Source organism: Polychytrium aggregatum (assembly GCF_025602895.1).
Source record: "Polychytrium aggregatum strain JEL109 chromosome Unknown BJ171scaffold_27, whole genome shotgun sequence".
In the NCBI taxonomy this organism is placed as follows: domain Eukaryota; kingdom Fungi; phylum Chytridiomycota; class Chytridiomycetes; order Polychytriales; genus Polychytrium; species Polychytrium aggregatum.
This window is the reverse complement of record NW_026516229.1, coordinates 292,325-313,535: the sequence shown is the minus strand read 5'-3', so window position 1 is coordinate 313,535 and position 21,211 is coordinate 292,325. Positions and strand designations below refer to the sequence as shown.

At 58.9% G+C, this 21,211-nt stretch overlaps 3 protein-coding genes across 3 annotated transcripts; 2 read left to right on the top strand and 1 right to left on the bottom strand.

Moving 5' to 3' along the window:
• Positions 1-83: 83 nt before the first annotated feature.
• On the top strand, positions 84-3,692 carry BJ171DRAFT_158046 (uncharacterized protein). The gene is made up of 4 exons (XM_053105857.1): positions 84-688; positions 913-1,225; positions 1,570-1,720; positions 1,920-3,692. The coding sequence occupies exons 1-4, from the start codon at positions 407-409 to the stop codon at positions 3,562-3,564; spliced, it is 2,391 nt and encodes a 796-aa protein (XP_052965093.1). The 5' UTR covers positions 84-406; the 3' UTR covers positions 3,565-3,692.
• A 2,941-nt stretch (positions 3,693-6,633) lies between these two features.
• BJ171DRAFT_158040 (uncharacterized protein) lies at positions 6,634-10,198 on the top strand. The gene is made up of 5 exons (XM_053105856.1): positions 6,634-7,123; positions 7,505-7,814; positions 7,928-8,078; positions 8,239-8,922; positions 9,046-10,198. The coding sequence occupies exons 1-5, from the start codon at positions 6,830-6,832 to the stop codon at positions 10,094-10,096; spliced, it is 2,490 nt and encodes an 829-aa protein (XP_052965092.1). The 5' UTR covers positions 6,634-6,829; the 3' UTR covers positions 10,097-10,198.
• A 4,563-nt stretch (positions 10,199-14,761) lies between these two features.
• BJ171DRAFT_600455 (uncharacterized protein) lies at positions 14,762-21,015 on the bottom strand. The gene is made up of 16 exons (XM_053115014.1): positions 20,645-21,015; positions 20,465-20,520; positions 20,187-20,367; positions 20,019-20,068; positions 19,678-19,800; positions 19,466-19,520; positions 18,549-19,228; positions 18,306-18,421; positions 18,090-18,180; positions 17,672-17,995; positions 17,374-17,485; positions 16,779-17,186; positions 16,607-16,650; positions 16,237-16,410; positions 15,330-16,034; positions 14,762-15,106 (listed from the first exon to the last, which is right to left on the bottom strand). Exons 1-16 carry the CDS (start codon positions 20,664-20,666, stop codon positions 14,933-14,935), a joined length of 3,315 nt encoding a protein of 1,104 aa, XP_052965091.1. The 5' UTR covers positions 20,667-21,015; the 3' UTR covers positions 14,762-14,932.
• Positions 21,016-21,211: the final 196 nt, after the last annotated feature.

The window sequence follows — 21,211 nt, the reverse complement described above, 5'->3', positions numbered from 1 at the left end:
CGCAGTCAAGGCGAGGGCAAGGGGGTGTGCGACCACGCCTTTATGGGTGTGTTCTGCTCAGTGCCGCCGCTCTTTGGCCATGAGCATGACCAGGCCCGTTCTTTGCAGGCAGAGCTGCCCCCCCCTCAAGCGAGGCCACACACCGCATGTACATTGGGGGGGGGGGATGAAAGGAGCGGCATATATAGCCCACGGAGCCAGGAGGGCCGCGGGGAGCTGCATGCCGTCTCTCTGTTCTCTGCGCTGGTCTCTGCGCTCGCTGGCTGCCCCTGCCCGAAACTCTCTTGGCTTCCTCCTCCTCCCCGCCAGCCAACCCAACCAGCCAGCCAGCACAGCTCTTCCTGTGTCTGCCATCCCATAGGGCCTGTCTCTCAGCCCTGAGCAATACCCATCGCGCACAGACACCATGCTCCGCACCCTCAAGAGCTTCAGCCGGGGCTCCGGCCTGTCGCTCTCGATCAAGCTCGACGACGCCGTCCCCAAGGAAAAGTCGTCCACCCAGTGCCTCTTCATTCCCACCGGCTCTGAGCTCATCACCGGCACCGTCGTGGTCCAGAACGCCAACCAAAAGGCCATCCCGGTGCACAAAATCAAGCTCATCTTGGTCGGCGGCATGGGATGCGAGGAGCGGTCCGGCATCAAGAACGACCCGCCGAGCTTCAACGCCGTCAAGGCAGCCTATGATACGGTGGGTAGCCTGTCCCTCGTCGCCGTGCTGCCTGTGTATGCTGGGGGGTCGGCAGCTCGGATGTCTCCTTATTCTCGACTGACGTTTCCCCCCTGGAATCTCTGTCACTGTTCACACCGGCATCCCCGCGTCCATCGGCTCGATCGGTGCTGCTCCATTACCACAATCCATCCGCGATGTGACCCCTGTCCCATTCCCCTCGCGATGCCGTTCCATGCCCCCAGCTCCTTCCCTGTGGCATGTTCTTCAACAAGAGCATCTTCAAGGCCATCCAGATGCTGTTGGAAAAGGGCGAGGTACCTCCGGGGCAGAGCACGTATCCCTTCACAGTGCCCTTCCCAAAGAACGTCTTCCCGTCCTACAAAAGCCGGGCAGATGCCGCTCCGAGGATCCAGTTCTTTATGTTTGTGGGTCTGTGGAAGACCAAGGGCCACGACACCGACGTGACCATTTACAAGAACATCGAGCTGGACATCCGCCGGACCACCAAGTGGATCAAGCCGGCGGAGGCCATCTTCGAGGGAGGCCACCTTACAGGTACGTCCGCGATCGTCGAGGGTGGTGAGCCAAGCGCTGCTTTGGCCTTGCTCCTCTCCAGGCCGCCAGCATGTTGGACCTCGCCCCCCTGGCCTTTCGAGCTTGGTCGCTCCTGACTGTCCTGGGCCACACTACGACTGCTTGCTCCATGGGTGCCTCACCAAGGACTGCATGCGATCCACCTCCACCAAACGCACGCACGCACCCCCCCCCCACCATGCTCACCCTTCCCCCGCACAATCGCGTAATCTCTAACATCTGCGCCGTTCCCACCCTTTCTATCGCTGGACCATTGCTGTGGCCGGACCATTGCCGTGGCTGAACTGATGCTGTGGCTGGCACAGGTGTCGACGTTTTCTATCGCATCACTCTGCCGGACCACATCTACACCTCGTCCGAGTACTTTGACGTCACCCTGAGCTTCGAAAAGACCGAGGGCATGCAAGTCAACTCCTGGCAATCCGAGGTCATGCTGGTCGAAGTGCTGACAGTCGAGTAAGTCGGAGGAAGGAGGGCGATCATGGGCAGCGCAGCTTGGACGATCTATGGACGCTCGCCGGCACATTCTCTCTGACACTGCTTGGTGCATACTCTCCACCCATCGTCGCACACCCATGCGCTTCATCACCCGACCATGTGTGCCGCCACTCAATCGCCTATCGCATGATTTCGCTCCCGAATGACTCTTATCCAGCAAGCGGCAGTATGAATACAAATACAAGCCCATTCGCCCAACAGGCGACCCTCCCAGTGGCAGCAAGGACGGCGTCGGATACTACGGCCCTGTTACCTTCCGTATTCCCATCAACAAGCTCTACCCCGACTTTTCAAACTCGGATGCAGAGCCAGCGATCTCGGTGAGCCACAAGATCAAGATCTCGACGGTGAGCGGCAAGTTCTCGACCTGGGTGCCGGTGGTCGTTCAGCTGGCCCAGATCGGTCAGGGCCCGCTTCGAGCAGCAACAGCCTCGTCTCTGGCATCGGACAGCCCACGATCAACCATCGCCCAGGCTCCGAGTCCGTCGCTCCTGGGAGCTGGTGCGGCCGAAAATGGCCAGCCAACCGGCTCGACGCCTATCTCGTACCAGCCGCCATCGCAGGCCGCGCAGCCCTTCCAGGCCATCGTCGCGGCGACTCGCTCGGTGTACAGCATCCAATCCCCCAACTCGGCAACCCCGGTGTCTCCCACCAAGGCAGAGCCTCCTTCGTACATGACATTCACGGGGAGCGAAATGCAATCGCCCGCCTTGAGTCTCAACACCGCGCAGCTGTCGTTTGGCTCGCCGCGGTCCTCGGTCATGTCGCAGTCGACGATCGTCCCGTCGAATCGGGCCACCGCAAGCTACAACGGCCGCAACAGCCTCTCTCCCGGCGCATACGATGAGCTGCCGCCGGTGGCCCAGGACCCGCGCAGCCCCAACTTCTCGGCCTATCAGCAGTCGCCAGCGACGCAGTACCGTAGCCCTGCGCTGTCCTATGTGAGCTATCAGCCTGGAACCCCGCAAATGTCAAGGTCGGTGTCGTCGCCGGGTCAGTCGCTGCGCGGCAGTGACTTTTACAGCCCCACCAACACTCAACTCCCCGAACCACCGCTCCCCAACTTCCGGTCCCGACGGCCAAGCGCGGGCTCAATGCTCGCGGCCAAATCGCAACAGCAATATCAGCAGCAGCAGCAACAATACCAGCAACAGCAACAGCGCCTGGTCGGATACGGCGAGAGCTTTGATCTGCCGCAGATCCCGACGAGTCCCCTGGTGGTGCGCTCGACGCCGCTGATGACGCCGCTGGTGACGCCGCTGATGGCACCCATGTCGCCGCGCTCGCCTGTTGGGGCACAGTATGCCTCGCAAGCATCGCCGGTGGGCTCGAATGTGGTGACCCAAGCCCCAGTGGCTCGTGCCCCTGTCGACACACGGCTGGCTCAGTACTCGGGCCAGGGCTACGCTGGCCAGACCGACCCGGCGCCGGTGCCGATGACTCCGCCTCGATCGCCGTATATCGATCGGCCGCTCAAGGTCCTGCGGCGCAACCCGTCACAGGCCTCGTCGTCGACCTCGGTGTCGACCTCGGTGTCGGCATCGACCTCGTCAGCATCGACCAACCGCTCGGCCGCGGAAACAGAGTCGTCGGCGGGATCGCACCAGCGATTCACGGCCCTGATTCCTTACTCGCAGGCAGAGCTCGACCAGATGTTGGTCGGCAACAAGATCAATGGCCAAGAGTATCTGCGGATGAGGCCGTTGGTTGCGCGCCTCGAGAAGCTGAACGAAATGCTCCTGGACGGCCAGATCCGACCGGCCGAGTACATCGAAGAACGCAACAAGATTATCAAGTCGTGAGCACATGCTTTGTGTGCTGCATTTTGCTTTGGACCGACATTGCTGCTCTCCTCCTCCTCCTCGCTATTGTTTATTCCCAATGTGTGCTCCAAACGCTTACGGATTTAACTTCCTGTCGGGTGCCGCCACGATAAGGCGTCCGTCGAGACTCGTGCTGCTCCTGGCGACAGCTTGTTCCCCCCCTCTTCCCTGCCTCAAGTCTCGAGCAGCTGGCATGCCACTTCCCTGGTCCGACTTACAAGGACCCTGATCCCACATGGTTATTGTTTTTTTTGTTGTCAGGGGTCCATCCTCTCTCTATGGGACGGAAATCCCTATCGCCATCCCCACCTTCGTGCCTCGGCCCTTTTCCTATCACACTCACCACCAATCCATGTTATGGCACCCTAGCCTCAACAGGGGACCCTCCCCGATAATCCTGATTATCCTCTCCTTTCATGTCCTCATGTCCTTGGTGCGCCAAAGCCGCGCACACAGTCAAAGTTGTCGATGACCCTGCTTTTCCTATTCCTGCTCTTCCTTCTCAAAGGACGAAACCAAAAACGGTGCAACTTCTACAAACACAGTCGGTATGTGGCTTTGCAAGTCTGGCTCGATATTCGCCTTCGAGTCTGGGCCGACAGGCACATTCAATATATTATTGCAGCAACAGTAGCAACAACGAAAGCTTGTGCACTAAAGAACACATCCGCACCAGGGAACAGGATGGCGGCAGTCACTGCTGCGGGTGTTGCGGGTGTTGCGGGTGTTGCGGGCTAATGGAGATGAGGGTTTGACCCCTCCCCCGATGGTATGGGCGGCAGACGGGCTTTCGATCGTATGGACCACTCCCTTCCATATTTGCCCGTGGTGCTCCACATCCATCGATCATGCGGCAGGTGGAGCGCGAGCCAGATTGCGACAGAGTCCATCCCGTCTGTGGTGGCGGTCTCGAGGGGCGGCAAACACATCTGCCACCCTCGAACGAATACCCCTGGCGAAATGAGGCGTGGCCGATACAAGACGACGGTGATGGGCCGCGCGTGTCGGGGCCATGTCATGCCATGCCATGTCAGCGGGCAGACATGGACCGTGGCAGTTGCTCCAGAGGCGAACGGAGGACCCGGCGATCATGGCCAAGGAAGAGAGCTGCGTTCGTGTGCTGGGTCTGGCTGGGTCGTTACAACGTCGTTGTCAAGCCTGCTTGGACTGGAATATTCGCTCTTCCGGTGTCCGCTGCAGACGACGAATGTGTCCTTATCAAAGGCAAGGTCGGAGTGTCCCGCACTCATGCGAGCGCAAGGGCGATCCTATCGCCACAAGCGTGGAACGAGCGATCGAATCCAATGGCGCGATTCCCGGCTCTGTGCGAGTCTGCGGACGGGTGGGCTGTGGACAGCATGAGGGAGCGCTTGTCGGGCAGCAAGAGCCAGCGCTCATCGATAGAGCGAAATGGGGATGGAGGCGCTGCGGCAATGGTGAGCAGGCAATGTTTGTGTTTGTGTTTGGGCCTCAAGGTTCATCTGGAAGACGCCCAAAGAGAGGCCGGATGAACATGAGGACTCGAGCTGCGAGTGCGGACTGTGTCGCCAGGAGCAGCGTCGCAAGTAATTGCCCCCCCCCCCCGGACCGTGGGAAGCTGCCCGAAGCTCCAGAGATGCATGTCTTCCCAGAGATGCATGTCCTCCCAGAGTTGCATGTCCTCCCAAAGTTGCAATGTCCCCAGGTGGAAGTTCGCAAAGCCGAGGCGACACAGACGGCTGTGCACTCAGCAGGCGCTGTTTGTGTATGGACGACAAGCGCGCGCAGCACCACCCTGGCACTTGACCCCGCAGCCACACCGCTGCGCTTGTCGCTGCGGCGCGCGCCGTTCACATGTCGCGGGCGGCGCCGACAAGGCGCCACGCCGCACCAACCAACGGGCGCGCGGGAGGTCACCTGTCCGGCGCCTGTGCGACGCCGCCACGGCCCTGCCGGGACTGTGGTGCTACTGCACTCTGTGTGTGGTGTTGTTGCATCCATGTTGCATTAATGCTGCATCCATGTTGCGATGTTCTTGATGCTCGCGCTTGAGATTCCCCCCGACTGCATTGCTGCATTGCCGCGCTGTTTCACGATTGCATTACTTCGCGGCCGATGTGCGAGCTCATGCCCAGTTCGATCCATGCCAGCGAGCCCCTCCAGCGATTCCGCCGCGCTGGGCCGCAGCATGGCTGGCGGTGCGACGGTGGGGCACCGGCCTGGGAGGGTTGTCGCTGTCGCTGAGCCTGCCTGGGCGACTGTCCCCGCTGCCTGTCGTCGACGTGCTTCATCCTCTTTGGTCTCCCCCATCGATATCGATATCGATGTTGATATCGGTCTATCGCTTTCTTGGTGTCTCTGGGCTCGCTCCACCACTGTCTGCTGTCTCTCGCGCCATGATCGGCTCGGTGGGCCCAACACGCACCGGGCCATTGCTGCACGAGTACAAACACCCTGCGCGTACACAGACACGCCGACCCACACGATCGCGCGAGCCCTGGCCGAGCACAGACACTCGCTGTGGGTCGCCAGAGGCATGGGGCAGGCTGGCCTTGGATTGTCAAGGCCCGGCCATCAGCGGACCAGCCAGGCAAAGAAGGGACGCCGTCAGAAGACTGTTTTGCTGGATCGAGCTGCCCAAACAGCAGCAGAAATAGCAGCGACCGCAGCAAGGCCGATGGGGAGCGGGCCAGACTGTATCCCACACATGCAGGCCGAGGCCCTGCACCCCCCCAAAGGCGATACGGCCCGCGACGACAACAAATCCACCGATAGCAAGTGCCCAGCAGCAGCACCGTCGCAGGAGACAACCGAGGCCACAAGGAACACTGCAACGCACCATTCCGCCGACCACTCGATGCGCGACCACTTGGTGCGCTAACCACTTGCGCTATATTTAGCGGCGCGGCCCCGTCGCACAGCGGCCCCCTGCGCAAGAGGCACCCTTTCCCACGGGCAGGCCGCGCCTGGCCCGCAGGGGCGCACAGGGCCAAGAGCCGCCTTTGCCGTTTTTCGTCAGCCGCGGAATATAAACCCTGGGCTGTTGTCGTCCCCCGACCCAGTCCGCACCGTCTGCAGCGCCCACTCCCTGACCCCCCCCCGCTGTCGTCGCATCGTCTGCAGCCGCCCTGTGCCTGGCTCCCGCTCCGGCCTTCGCCTCCCCCCTCCCATCTGCATCTCGTCTCTGTCGCTGCAGACTCCTCGATACCTCCCGTCTTCTCCCTGTCTCCCGCTGCATCTTTTGTTTCCGTTTTTCTGATCCACCATGTTCAAGGCCTTCAAGAACCTCGGCCTCGGCCCGACCTTCTCCGTCTCTATCCAGCTCCACGACTCGGTCACAAACGACGGCACCCAGTCGACCTCTCTGCCGGCCGATGTCCATCTGCCCCACGACGCCGTCTCCGTCAACGGCGTCGTCATCGTCAACAACTCAACCCAGAAGAGCATTCCCGTCCACAAGCTGAAACTGATCCTTGTCGGTGGCTTTACCATCGTCGAGGGCGGCAACGGCGCCCTGGACATCCAGACCTACGACACCCTCATCCAGATCAACCCATCGGTAAGCGCCATCGCCTGGATGTATGGAAAACAGTGGCGGTTGTGCCCGGCATAATCCATGAGTGTGTCTGCAATGATGGCCCTGCCGCTCGCATGGTCGATCCGGATCGCAGCCACCGTTCCCAGAGCCATCGCTCCATTGTACCGGGCGTGTCCTCGTGGGCGGGGACAGAGAGACGCACGTTGTGCGCTGTGCTGCCGTTGTCCACACCCCCCCACCAGCAACTTGTCCCTCCACACTGCGTATCCAGAAACTGGGCTGGATCTGTTTCTGTTACGGCTGTCCGGCTGGACGTATTTCACACACGCAAGTGCCCCCCCCCATTCGTTCGTCTCACCATCCCTTCCGTGGCTCGCCTGGTCCCCTCACGACTCCCCGTAGGTCCTGCCATCTGGCACCTACTTCACCCACGCCATCCACAAGACCCTGAACATGCTCATTCAGAAGGGCGAGGTTCCTCCTGGCAACTCGGAGTACCCGTTCATGCTGCCGTTCCCCAAGCACATTTGCCCGACATTCAAGTCCAAGGACGATGCCCCGTCCATCCAGTTCAAGCTCTATGCCGGTCTGTGGAAAACAAAGTCGCACGATCTCGAAGTTACCGCTTACAAGGAGCTCGAGGTCGATATCAAGCGCACCGTCCTGTGGAGAAAGCCCACCGATGTTATCAACGAAGCTGGTCGTCTCACGGGTACGTCCGTCCCTGGCCCACTTCTGTTGTGCTGTGGCACAATACGCATGCCATCGTTCTGTGTCCTCGGCGTTTTGGGCACGCTGCTCACTAGTCCTTGCATGCCCGTACAGGTGTCGATATCTTCCACAAAATCGTCATCCCCGACCACATCTACACCACCTCCGAGTACTTCACGGCCACTCTGACGTTCGAAGGCACAGAGGGCATGAACATCAATAGCTTGAAATCCGAGCTGTCGCTGATGGAGATTTGCAACACCGAGTACGTGCCAACAAGCGAGTCGCTTCTCATTCTGCATTTGCATCGTACTTGCTACTGCACCCACCCCCACCTTGACAGAGTGTTGCATCTGGCTCTACAAATAATCCGCTGCTCTGCAAGTCATTCCTGCCGTCTGACGTCGTGTTGTCTCTCCATCCAGGAAGCGCCAATACGAGCGCAGGGTCACCAAGGCGATCAAGCCCGAGGAGTTCTCCACCTCCAAGAGCAGTGGCGCTGACCAACACTACGGTCTGGTCAACTTCCGCGTCCCCATCGAAAACGTGCGTCCTGACTTTATTCCCGACACCGAGAATCCTCCGATGACGGTCCGCCACGAGGTCGTCATTGCCACCACCGACGGCAAGTTCAAGGTGTCGATACCCATCGCTGTCGAGCTGGCCCAGGTGGGCTCGTCCACCACCCGCACCTTCCAGGCCATCAATCCGATCCCTGGACGCACCCCGTCGCTCCAGAGTGCCTCCTCCGGTGGCGAGCATGTGGCCCATCCGCCACCTTACACCCCCATCGGCTCTGAGAACCTGTCGGCAATGCCCAAGCCCATGGCCATTCTCGCGACGCCCTCGGTTCGCTCGGACTCGATCCGCGCCAACAGCGTCTCGACCTCGGGCTCGCCCAACATCCGCGGCAACTTTTACGGCAGCCCCATCAACTCCGTGCAAACCCCACAGATGCCAAAGCAGCCTATTGTCTCGCCCCGTGCCAAGACCAACAGCCCGATGCTCTATTCCCAGCATGGCTCGCCCGAGTACCGCGTGCTGGTCCAGCACAAGCCCTACCGCGACGACGAGTTGCTGCTGTACCCGGACGACATTGTCGTTGTTCTGTAAGTCGCTGTGTCTGCTGCGCTGTCTGCTACGCCGTCCAAGGACAACGCCGGAGATGCTTGCTTGTGCTGCCAAGGAGATTGCCCTGTGACTGACGCTCCTCCGCTGCCCTGCATCTACAGCGAAAAGTACGACGACGGCTGGGCCAAGGGCACCAACATCCAAACCCGATACACCGGCATCTTCCCGCTCTGTATCCTCTCTGGGTTTGCCCCCGAGATTGCGGTTGTCGATCCCTACGTCGAGATTGCGCTTCCGCTGCGCTCGTCGTCGATCGACCAGTACGGCGACGTGGACGTTGTGCAAAAGGCCCTCCTCTCGTCTGGCAACTCCATGGCGAAGCAGATGGCCCCTCGCGGATCGATTGCGTCCACCAAGTCGCACACCGATGCCATGGCTGCCGCCATTGCGTCGCGGCGCAAGGCCTCTATCTCGGCCGCCATTCCAAAGTACATGTGTGTCAAGTACTACGCGCCCAACATGTCGGACGAGCTGGAGCTGTATCCGGGCGATGTCATCTGCATCACCCACAACTACGGCGACGGCTGGGCCCAGGGCTACAACGTCATCACCAACATCCCGGGTGTGTTCCCGCTGAACTGCCTCTCGGCCGAGCCCATTCCGGAGCCCGCTCCTCACCCCGGCTACAGCCCTGTGTCCGCAAAGTCGGTCCTCGCCACCACCCCCGTCCTCAACCCCAACGTCTATCAGGGCCAGCCAATGACCCCCACCATTCCGCCGCCGTCGCATTACTCGCACTACTCGGACTCGATGGCGTCACCGCCCGTCGCCGTTGCGCTGCCGCCTACCCCTGTGTATGCGTCTTCGGACTCTGGCTTTGGTCGCCCCGTTGTCCCCGCCGCCGCGATGATGTCGCCGCCCATGGCCTCATCCATCTCCACTCCACCCGACTCGCCCCGCCGTAAGCCCTCGGTCACCAGCAGCTTCTCCAACAACGACTCGCAGCACTCGAGCAACTCGTTCTCGGTGGCTGTGCCCTTCACCATGGCCGAGCTTGACCAGCTGCTTGTCGAGGCCAAGGTGCCGCCCCAGGAATACGTCCGCATGCGTCCGATCGTGATCCAGCTCGAATCCCTGAACGAGAAGCTGCTGAACGGCTCCATCCATCCGACAAAATACATTGAAGAGCGCGACCTCATCCTCAAGTCCTAAAGAAAAAACCAGCAACCGCGACCGTACACTTTGCCCAGAACACGCACCCCTTCCCTATCGAACTCGATCTTGAATTTTTGTTCTTGATTTCGCCCCCCCCCCGCTCCCCTCTCCCTCATGCCCGAGTGGCTCGACCAGACCAGCCAGTCAAACAGCAACGGGGCAACCAAGGGGAGCACCACCACACCATCCAGCTTTGTATATCACTCGCCCCCCCCTTTTTTTTGTGTGTTGCGCTCTTCTTCTATGGCTCTGCATTTGCTTCCCGCTTCTCTTCCTCTCTCTCTCTCTCCTTCCCTCCTCGTCCTTACTGAATGGACGAAAGGTGCTCCGTGGACGGGCTGCCACCTGTCCAAACCGTGATGCTGGGTACTGGTGTCTGTTGCGCCGCCCCTCCCTCCCTTTCCCTCACTCTCACCCTCACCCCCCCCTAATAACCGCATCCACCTCTAGTGATTCTCTGCTTCCAAGTTTGAATATCGATCGTGTTCCCTTCTCTCCTTCCACACGTGCGTGTACAATCTCTCAGATCAAATCGAAAAAATCAAAGAATCCATTTTTTTTTCCCCCCTTCGACTCGAAATCTTGCTCCGTCATTGAATTCTCCCCCAGCTTGCAGGTTCCCAATACTGCACCATGCGGGTGATGAGTGGCACGGCACAGTGCGATGCGGCGTATTACAGCGTTGCCAAAACGAAATGTGACACCCCGTTTGAGCCAGGACTGATTTTGTTTGCTGGAACCTGAATACACCCACCCACTCATTGCGATCATGGCCAAGCATTATGTCCAAAGAGCCCGACATTGTGATTGCCTTTGGGAGTGCCTCGTGGAGGCAAGGGAGGGGATAGGCTTCCAGCCCACGGAGCCTACGGATCAGCAGACTTGTGCCGCTGATACCGGAAATGGGAGCTGTCCCGTTTCTATCTGGATCTACACTTTATTCAGAAAAAAACGGGACAATATAGCCGTTTCCATGAACAGGTAGTATGTGCTGTGCTTGCGTCAAGCAAAGCCACAAGAAATAAAACAGATCACTTTGGCAGCCTCCGAGTGAAGACCGCCGGTCGCTCTCCGATCTCCACAATCGACCTGCATACTGTGATCATGTTGCGCGCCGCATTGACGTCGCGATTCCACACTGTCCGGCAGCTGGGATTCTTGCAGCTCCTGACAAAGTGGGAATTCGCAACACTGGGCGCATCGAGTCCTTCCAACCGAACTGGCTCCAGGCAGTTGGAGCACACCTGCGAGGTGTTGAACTCGTTCGTCGAGGACTACCTTGACGCTTCCATGATGGTGATTGGGACGGCGTCGGTGGTGCTCGAACTGCTCAAAGTACCGAGCAAATCGCTGCCTCCGAGGGCTGGATGCATAGCCCTTGCCTTGTCGCCATGACGCATTGCCAAAGGCGATCACCACATCGGTCCGTATCGGGGCGTGCTTCAGGACGGCCTTGCACATCCTGTCGACGGCCACTTGGCGCCTCTTGTGGCCCGTGAATCGATGGTGACGGGCCTTCTTGCCAAGGTGGAAGTCGAGCTGCACTCGCAGCTCCGGTCGCAGGACATGGGTGAGATGGACCTTGAAGGCCTCCGAGGACGACACCTTGGGCGAGGGGGTGGTCGACATCCAGGTCTCGATGCTGAGTCGATACTTCATGGTGTTGTGCCACTTCGGTGTTGGACGTATGGCCACACATTTGCTGGTAGTGGCCATTGGAGAATGAGACCACCTCGTCTTGGTGGCCCGGTGCTTGGATGACCGCCGTGAAGATGGAGCCGACTCCAGGATCGATGCCAATCCAAGTGGTGCGGTTGGGGTCTGGGTCGCCGATGTGGGCCTGGATACGCTGCTCGGCAGTCGGAGGAGGCTCGATGGTCTCGGTGTGATCGGTTCGACGCACAAACTTGACGAGGCCGATGGTGCATCCAATGCCATCGGTGCTGATCTCGTAGTTGAACAGCTTCTTGTTCACGTCCCGCTCTTGGAAGAGGGAACTACGCAGCTTGAAGCAACTGCGCCAGAGACGATCCTGGTTGTTGACACCGTCCTCACCTTCTTCCTTGAGCATGTCCCTGGTGAGGCCAAGACGATGATCGGTGTCAAGGAGTTCCCAGAGAGTGACCGTGTCAATCTTGATGTATTTGGCCGTGGCAGTGCACAGAGGAACCATCGTGCACACGGCCGGAGGAGTGTCAAGAGCGAGCTGCTTGAGGCACCACTTGATCCTGGATGCCAGCTTGTTGATCTTGGCCTTGGTGGTGCCGAGCTCAGACTTGGCCGTGGTGAACCTCTTGTCGTCGGAGGGAATGCCTCTGGCAGTGAGCTCGTCCAGCTTGGCCTGGCGCTGCAGCTCGGTGACTCGGAGGGCGGGCATGTCACAGTCGATCCACTTGTGGACATTGTCGACCATCTTGTCTCGGGCGAGGATTCCCACATGGTGTGAGAGGCGATGGAGGGCCCGGAAGCGGTCCTGGTCGTTGCTGTACCGAAACTCGTCCAGGACGTGGCCAAAGTCTGGATAGAGGAACTCGATATCGGCCTTGGGTGGAGTCTGCCCTGGTTTCTCGAAGAGCTCGAGACAGGCCTCGATGGCTTCGTGCTTATGCTTGTTGGCTGGGAAGACTGGCAGCAGCAGAAGCGGCGAAGGAGTCGCCAGTAGGCCAGGTCGAGGTGGGTGGTGCAGTTGGTGGCATAGGCATTGACAGCCAGTGTGAGAAGCTGACTGTGAGCACCATCAGGCAGACGAGGGGCCGGAGGCAGGTCTGCGTGCCGAGTGGACTGGTAGTCGCGAAAGGAAGCGACCAGATGCTCGTTGTACTTCTTCGATGTCCCTGGCCGTCGGAGAGGGCATCGGCCTCGGACGATCGTGAAGCATTGGCGGAATGAAAGCAGGGGTGGACTTGGAGATGACGGGGACGGGAAGGATCCTGCTCGATGCACCGGAGGATGTGCAGGTTGAGCAGCCTGGATGCCTCGAACTGGATCTGGGTCATGGCCTCGACGGTGGCCTGGATCTTGTCGCGGAGAGCGGGATTGAGACAACAGCCATCCATCGTCTGCTTGAAGCAGCTGAACTGAGGGGCCGATGACCTTCCATCCACGAGTGGGACGACAGAACTCTTGAGGGGCCGGTATTTGGGACACTTGTTGGTGTTGCTACGCTTCGTGATCGGTGCCATCGCACTTGGCGACATCGCTTGCCAGTACTCGAGGAAGTAGATGGACCAGGCTCGGTGGGATCGACATCCATTGGATCTGCAGAAGCAGTGGTGGTGAGCGACGGAGCAACAGACGAACAAGCATGCGTGGGATCAGAATACGAACCAGAGACAGGCTCCGACTGTGACTTGGCTTTCTTGGGCCTGGGTGGCCGAGGCTGGCCATCACCGGCACCCTTACGCTTCGGAGGCATGGGGCAGAGGATGCTGGATGTCCTGCCAGTGGTACTGGTCAGAGCAGAGACTTTTTTTATCGTACAATAGCGCGATGATCAGATCAAGGCGAGATGAGGGAAGAAAGCAGCAGGACGAAGGTGTGGCATTTATACCCGAGAGCAGGAGCCCGTCTTGCGCGGGCTGGTTGGGGAAGTGACCCTGTTCAAAAATCGCCGAGAGGTTCAAGCCAGGGATGTGAACGTGAGAACGGCGGCTTGATTGGAGGGAACTCAACCCCAGAAGCGCATCGCTCGCTCAATCAGCCGTGGGAAGACATCTGGAAGCACCCTCCGAACGGCAGACTCGAACAGGGTCACCATCCCGACCCTGAACCCCTCTGACGCATTCAGCGCTGCCATCTTCCTGTACTTGACTGCTTCACAATCCCAAAGAAGTTCTCGATGGGATTGAAGTCGGGCGAGGCAGGTGGGGTGAAGATCACTGACCATCCTCGGCGCTCGATGCAGTCCAGGACAGCCATTGTCTTGTGCATGCTGACATTGTCCATCACAATCACAGTAGTCGTCTGGGAAGCTCGCTCGCTCAAAGAACTCGACCATCGAGTGTGTCTTGAATGATGTGGGGATGTACATGCGATGCAGCACACCAGAGTGGTTGATGGCAAATGCAGCCGAGACAGACTTGTGCTTTCATGTGATTGCGCTGGCGAAGCGGAGCACCCTTCGGTGAGTATCCGTAGAGAGGGAAAGGTGGATTTCCTGATCCCCTGTCTCAGTCGACAAAAACGAATCCGTCGTGGGTCGATGGAGCGGACCTGGTCCCTGAACTGTGCCACTCGCTCATCCAGTCGCTTGGACTTGTAGAGGTGTGTTGCCCTCTTGTGTGAGAGACCTGCTCGGTGGATGGCAGTGTGGCAGAGTGAGAGTGAAACTTTCCTCTGGAGGATGGACTCGAGCTTGCATCGCAGCACAGGACCAGTCTGGAACGGGTCCTGTTCAATCAGGGTGCGAATGACTGGACATGCCTGCTCGAAGAAAGTGGATCTGCGAGCTGGGACCCGGAATGGGTCATCCAGCTTGCATCCTCGGTGCCATCGATGGATGGTGCTCTTGGATACACTGAATATGGAGGCAACTTTACGCAGGCTATGGATGAGGGCGTAGCATCGCAATGCGGCGGTGCGAAAGTCGGATGTGTGGCGAATGGTCATGGCCAGCGCGCGATAACATTGGGTAACAAAATATTCGATGAATGGTCAAAAACCCGGGTGTCCCGTTTTTTATTGGATTGCCTGTAATGTATTGGCGAAATACATGGCTGGTGCAGTGAAGATGGGTGGTGACGTTACATGTGCGATTCAGGTTGCTATGCTTCTCGCTCCAGTCTCGGGCCTCAAGCCTTTCCTCGCCCGTTTCCCGATCGCTGTTCAGCATCGTCACTTCGAGGCCGCCAAACTGCCGTGCGACTGGTTGCTGTTCTCTTTCCAGATTCGTTCTTCGCAGATACACGCAAACCGCGCCGGCAGCGACACACCCAGCTCGAGTGGTGATGGTGGGTAAGCGCTGGTTTGTTGGGATAGGTAGAAGGCCGGAATCAGGGAGCAGTTATCCTGGACCGAGACAGCGGATGTAAGGACGAAGCGAACAAAGGTAGAAGCGTGGAAGAATGGCATGGCCAGGACGAAGGAAAGGGTAGCGAGCAAGCGCTGTTGGTATCTCAGAGCGCGCTGCCGAAATGAGGGCATCCGCTCGATCCACCTCCTCGCTCCATCGGGCTCGTGAGTCGCAGCAATCGCTGGTCCGGCAGTGGTCCGGCAGTGGTCCGTCACCCACCTGGATCTTTGGCTCTGCTCCCTTGGAAAGCAAGTAGCTCAGGCACTCGTAGTCGTGGTAGAGACAAGCGTAGTGGAGCAGCCCCAGGTGCGAGACGTTTGGCAGGTTGGCATACTCGTTGAGCCGCACGCGCGCAATGACAGTCAAGTCGTCGCAGGCATTGACGCTGGCACCGTTCTGGATCAGAAACTCAGCCATGATAAACCGCTGGGTGCTTTGTGCGAGCGGGTGCTGGTCAATGATGATCGAGAATCTGCATGACAGATTTGACGGGTTGCTCAGGACTGCATCCGACGGTACCATCGATGCCGTTGGCGGCAACTGCAGGGATGTGCCTGCGTTCTGGAGAAGCGGCGGCGGCTGTGGCCCAGGCGGCCCCAAGGGGCTGGTGGACGACATCGGCCCCAGACTGAGTGTGGAGGGCACCGAGGGTACTGAGGGCGACTCGGTCAGATGCGACGGGATCGCGGTCGTCGACTCGGAGGACTTGGCACTCGGTATCAGGGGATAGCCCAATGCCATGTGCAGCAGCGGCAGCCCGTTCCATGGCTTGTTCAGGTCGGCGCCCAGCGCCATCGCCCACATGGCCGTCGTCAGGTTTCCCTCGCGTATGGCTTCGACCAGCATGTCGTCGCTGGACAAGGGGAGCGGCGGATCGGCAAGGGCAATCGGTTGGTACGGCTTGATGAACTTGCGGGCCACGTACTGCATGCATGTGTGCGTCATTCAGTAAGCGGCTGGTTGGGACGGCATCAAGCTCTCTGGTTGTGTCGAGCTGCGGGCCAAGGCACTCCAGTCTCCTCCCCCTCCCCGCAATACCCACTGATGGAACACACAACGCCTGGTTGCTAATGTATAACAGACTCTGGAGTGATGGCCTCGCGCCTGGGCAGTGATTTGCTTATACCTTGTCCTGTATGTATGCAGCCTTGGCTTCTCTCCGGTCACTTGGCTTTGGCTTTTGCTCGACGGCGCTTGGCGCTCCCTCCCATATCTCGTTGGTCAGAGTGTTTCCGATCGCGCACATCATGTAGATGAGTTCTGGTGTCCAGCTGGCGGTATCCAAAGTCAAGGACCGGACCTGGTGGGGCGGGGAGGCAAAGTATGTATCAACAAGACGTCCCGTTGTGCCAGCAGGATACCCAATGTATCGTTGATCCCCATGGATCGATCACACGAGGCTGATCTGGTAGTAAGCGCGGTCTTCAGCTCAGGCCTGTCTGGCAGATCTGGTATCGCTCGCTTTCAGACCAGCTCTATGTGCGATTCTGACTGACTTTGGATATATGTGTTCCGAGGCTGCGATGGGTGCCTGAGCATTCTGGTAGTCATGCCGATGGGATTGGTGGTGACGGAAGATCCAGCAGATCCATAGTTAGCTCGGCGAATGAGCGGTGGAGGCTGCTGGATGCTCTTTTTCGCTGCAAGCGCTGTGTCAAAGCTCCTCACCGATACAGATTAAACAGCCCAGGTTGATGCTGGCCCAATCCGGGCCTCGTGCGCCGCAGTCCGCACAGACGTGGTTTTGTGGGTCAGCATCCCGGAGGACATTCAGGACTGCCATCTGCAGTTCACTGCCAGCGGATTTGCCGTTGGAGCCGTTGCTTTCGTGGATTGTCGTCGTCAGATCCAGCAGCGAGCCTGTGCCTGCCAGGAGCGACTCGATGGATCGCTGGATCGTTTGGATCCACGACTTGAGCTCCTCGGCGTCGGTCGCTTGGTAGATCCGCCGACCAATGTGTGGGCCGATGAGCTCGAAACAGAACCGCCGATCGACTTTTCGAGCCTCTCGGACAGTGCACAGGCGCAGATGAACCGAGTACGAAGGCTCCAGCTGCTTGGTCCAGTTGGTGTACTCTGCGAGAAGGCACGAGGTCGAATCAGCCATTGGCAGCCTCTGCCCTTGCAAATACGACAAGCCGCTATGAACATCCGCGGGGTGACGCAGTTGTTACGAAGCGGGACGATCCCACGCACATGCCCAAGACGCAGCCTCCGGCACCTGCAGGTGAACTCTGTCAGAGTACTCTGGGTCGATGCTTACCCTGAAGCTGTCCACCCGACAGGACACACCAGAACTTTTTCCAAGAAAACTGAGCGGGTCCAATGACTCCGGGGACGTTCATCAATGTTGCCGTTGTGGCAAAGAGAAACCCCTGTCGAACGAGATGGCAGTGCAGTACAAGTCGTGTCTGTTAGACGGAACAGTGCCTCGGTCGCATTCACTGGTATCGATTTCACTATCCACACACGATCCGGCCTCGTAGAGCCAACTGAGACCCTGTCGGCGTCCGTCTCTAGGGCCCGTTCCATCAGAATGCCTGTTCGAGAGGTACACCCACCTCCTTGCGCCTCGACATCGTGTCCGATTCGTTCGACAGCTGCGAGCTTTGATGGAGGACCTGTACGAGGGTTGCGACTTTTGGCACACTGTATGAGTGAACCAGGTTGCCTCTAGACTCCTCCTTGGGGCTCGAATGGCTACCGCCGGTGGGACCGCTTTCATCGGCGGTGCCTCCGCGATTCTCGATGAGCTTGCGGAGCTCTTCTCGTTCTTTGCGCTGGTGGTGGACAGTCTTGGTGGACTCGGACACCTCGCCCGTAAGTTTATCCAAGAGTTGCTTTTGGTCGTCGAGTTTTGTGTGTATGATCTGGTAGAGCAAGTGCTGGCGATCGAGTCGATCAGGACTAGATTGCTCGGCGAGTCCGTCGACACTGCTGTAGCACTGCTGCGACAGTGAAGCGGCGAGTGGGGCTCACCTGTTTCTTTGCAAAGTTGATGAAGATGAAGGCCAGCTCCGTCTCTGTGTGAGGCCCGTGCAACTCGCTTAGGCTTGAGCAGTAATCAAATCTGCGAGCAAGGCCAGGATAGTTACCAAAGAACCCATGGGCAGCCGGCGGTGTCGAGAGTTAGAGGGGCGTTTGGTGGAAAGGCAGGTACGGATACAGTAACATGCATTTCGGAGCACCGCATACCGTTTCAGATCAAATTGGTTCCGACGGATGTGATACTTGGTGTCGAGCTCGGATTTCTTCTTTGTTCGGTCCCCAGTCTTGGTCGCGAGGTACTTTCGCTCGATTTCGTCAAACTCCTGAGGGTTCGAAACGGCAGTCCAGGGGACGGATTTGGGGACCACGGGGTGCAATCGGCATATCTGATCAGATGACGAATCGTCCGCCAGCTGTGCTGGGGCCTGACCAAGTACCATGGACACTTACCGAGCTCTCCTGGTCAAAGTCCTTCTTGCGCGACTCGGACTTTTTGATCTCGTTGGCATAGAGCTTGCTCAGCGGATCCAGAATCAGGTTCTGGATCTGGTTGTGGAAGTGGTCTGTGGCCTCTCGAATGACCACGAGGGAGGCCTCGAGATAGTCCTTGATACTTTGGTTGCCAAAGGGGATCTGTGTGATGCCGTTGACGAGACTTTGATACTCTTCGTCCTGACGCCGCGAGGCCTCGAGGTAGATAGCCGACTGCTTGAGTACCCGCTTGACGGCCTGCTTGAGAGTCGAGGTCTTCTTCTCAAGGGCCGAGATTCTTGAGCGCAGCAGCGGTCCATCGCAATAGCTGTTGAGGAGATCGACGGTGTTGCCGGCATCCATCGATTTGCCTCTTTCGCTGCCACTGGGATTGGTGCTGCTGAATGACCACAGCGTCGAATTGGCCGGCGGGAGCTGGTCGCCGGTGGCCGAGACGGACTTTCTCTCAGCTCCAGCCTCGGAAGCAGGATTGACGGTCAGGGAATTGCTTGCGGTTGCAGCAACGGAAGCGGCGACTCCTGTGCCGAATGCACCTGCGTTGCTGGCAGCTGTGATGCTGGATTTTGGAAGGAATTTCTGGATGATGGTCTCGGCCAGCATGCTGCGGGTCGGTGATGACGGCAGCCGCTCGACACCCGCTGAGGCCGCGAATGGAGGACCCGGCCAGTCGAAAGTCAGCCAGCGATATCCGGAATAGACAACATTAGGGGTGAGTATGCAAGCGAGTGCATCACAGCTCCGAAGTGAACGGGGCACACATTCAAAACAGCCAACTCAATCGCTCGACGGATCGGCTGACGATTTCAAGCCACCAGTTCGTCAAATTCGCTTGGCTCGTCGTGCAGGCTCACAGAGTCGTGGTGCTCCATGCTTACCGCTTGTCAGGAAGAAAAAGATGGCAAGGGTTTCCAGTGTCGTCTTGTGGATAAACTGAGGCGGGGCGAAGGTCGTGAGAATGCTGCAGAGTCTCGGCATCACTGCCTTTGTTGCCCAACCAGCCGTTGTCAACGAAGCACTCGATGTGGCTGCCGACGGCTACGCAAAGACCAGCAGACAGAAACGAGTGAGAGCATGCAGAAATACATACACAGGCATAGTTGGTGATGGCGAAATCGCCTTCGATTGTCATATACAGTGGCTTGGTGTACCTCCAGGTCCACTTGACGTCGTATCTGCTGTTGGGCGGATGGTAAGGTATGGACGTGATCACCTGCGTTCGGGAGCAGAAACAAGTTTGGTTGGGTGGGTGAGTGAGTGGGAGGACCATGGTGGTGACTGCGTGGTGGTGACTGCATGAAACAACGGGCCAGCATACGAGAGGACGACTGTGTCGAGGTCCTCGATGCCCTGGGCGATGGTCGCTGGTGTCGATCTGCGCAAATGCCATGGGATTCTCCCGAGAGGACAAGGTGGCCGCCCAAATAATACCTGAAGATCGATATCCCGGATTTGGTCCCGCCGGATCCTGGGAATCTCGTCTGCCACGAACGCCCGGTGGACAAGGGTTCGGGTGAGTGCTCTTGCTGCTCCGCGAGTGTTGCTCTGTGGGTATTGTGCTGTCCGATCGTTGGCGGCTGCCGAGCTCCCAACACTCACCGAGCGCGGCCACATTTGCAAATCCAAGATTCTTGAGGATAGACTGCTCGCCGCAGATGGATATGAAAAAGTCGATGGACAGCCCGTCGGTGGTATCGATGGGATAGGCTCCCCGGTCGTCGGCGAGCTGCCAGTATCCGCTGGCGGCTTTGCTGCAGCTCGCCTGGAATGCTCGCGGTGACTGGAAGGGATGGATATGATTGTTGAGCAGCACTATTGGCAGAAGCGGCGATCGAGAGCAAAGGCATGTGCAGACGTGGCGGTGCGCATCGACTCACATCGACTGCAGCGCCGGGCGATGAGCAAATGACGCGTTGAAACTGGATGGTGATGTCTGAAAGAGTCGGGCGCGGACGATTAGTGATGGTCGGAGACAGCAGAGACCCCGCAGATGATCTACAGGGCCGTTGCCAAGAGGCCGACCGGTCCTCTCGACAGCACAAGGAGAGTCGATGCACCTGGGACTTTTGCCGAATCCATCTCATTCAGGGACGCGATAGCAGGGGATGGCTCTTGACTTGCTGGGACGGCGACAGGGGTGGGGAGTAAAGACACCGAGATGTGGACAGCACACTAATGCCACTGCCCAGTGATCCGCCCTCAGCCCGGCTGCCGTCGGTCGAGCTGCGCGGACGGCGAGAGGCAAGCGATATGTGGCGAGATTCCAAGCTCGAGTCTGATTCGGCCGTACAGCTGCCCTTTGCACCAACTGCTTCCCAATCACGGCGCACTTGTTCTGGTTTGGCTGGACGAGGAGCGGGAGGTGTCCGAAGCGTGGAATGCTGTTCCGGGCCAGCAGCTCGGGTTTGTGCTGTGGCCGACGAGATGCAGCCCCCAAGGGATCACTCTGGCTGCCAAAGGACTCTGATGCAGGCTTTGTCATTGGGGAGGGGACTTGGCCGCGCTCACACCAAAGATGCGGCTTTGGTGCAGGTTTGTGGCGGACCCTGAGCCATGGCGGCTCGACGGAGAGGGACACGAGGCCACTGGCGGCCAGAGCGCTGGGCAGACAGAGATGGGGACAT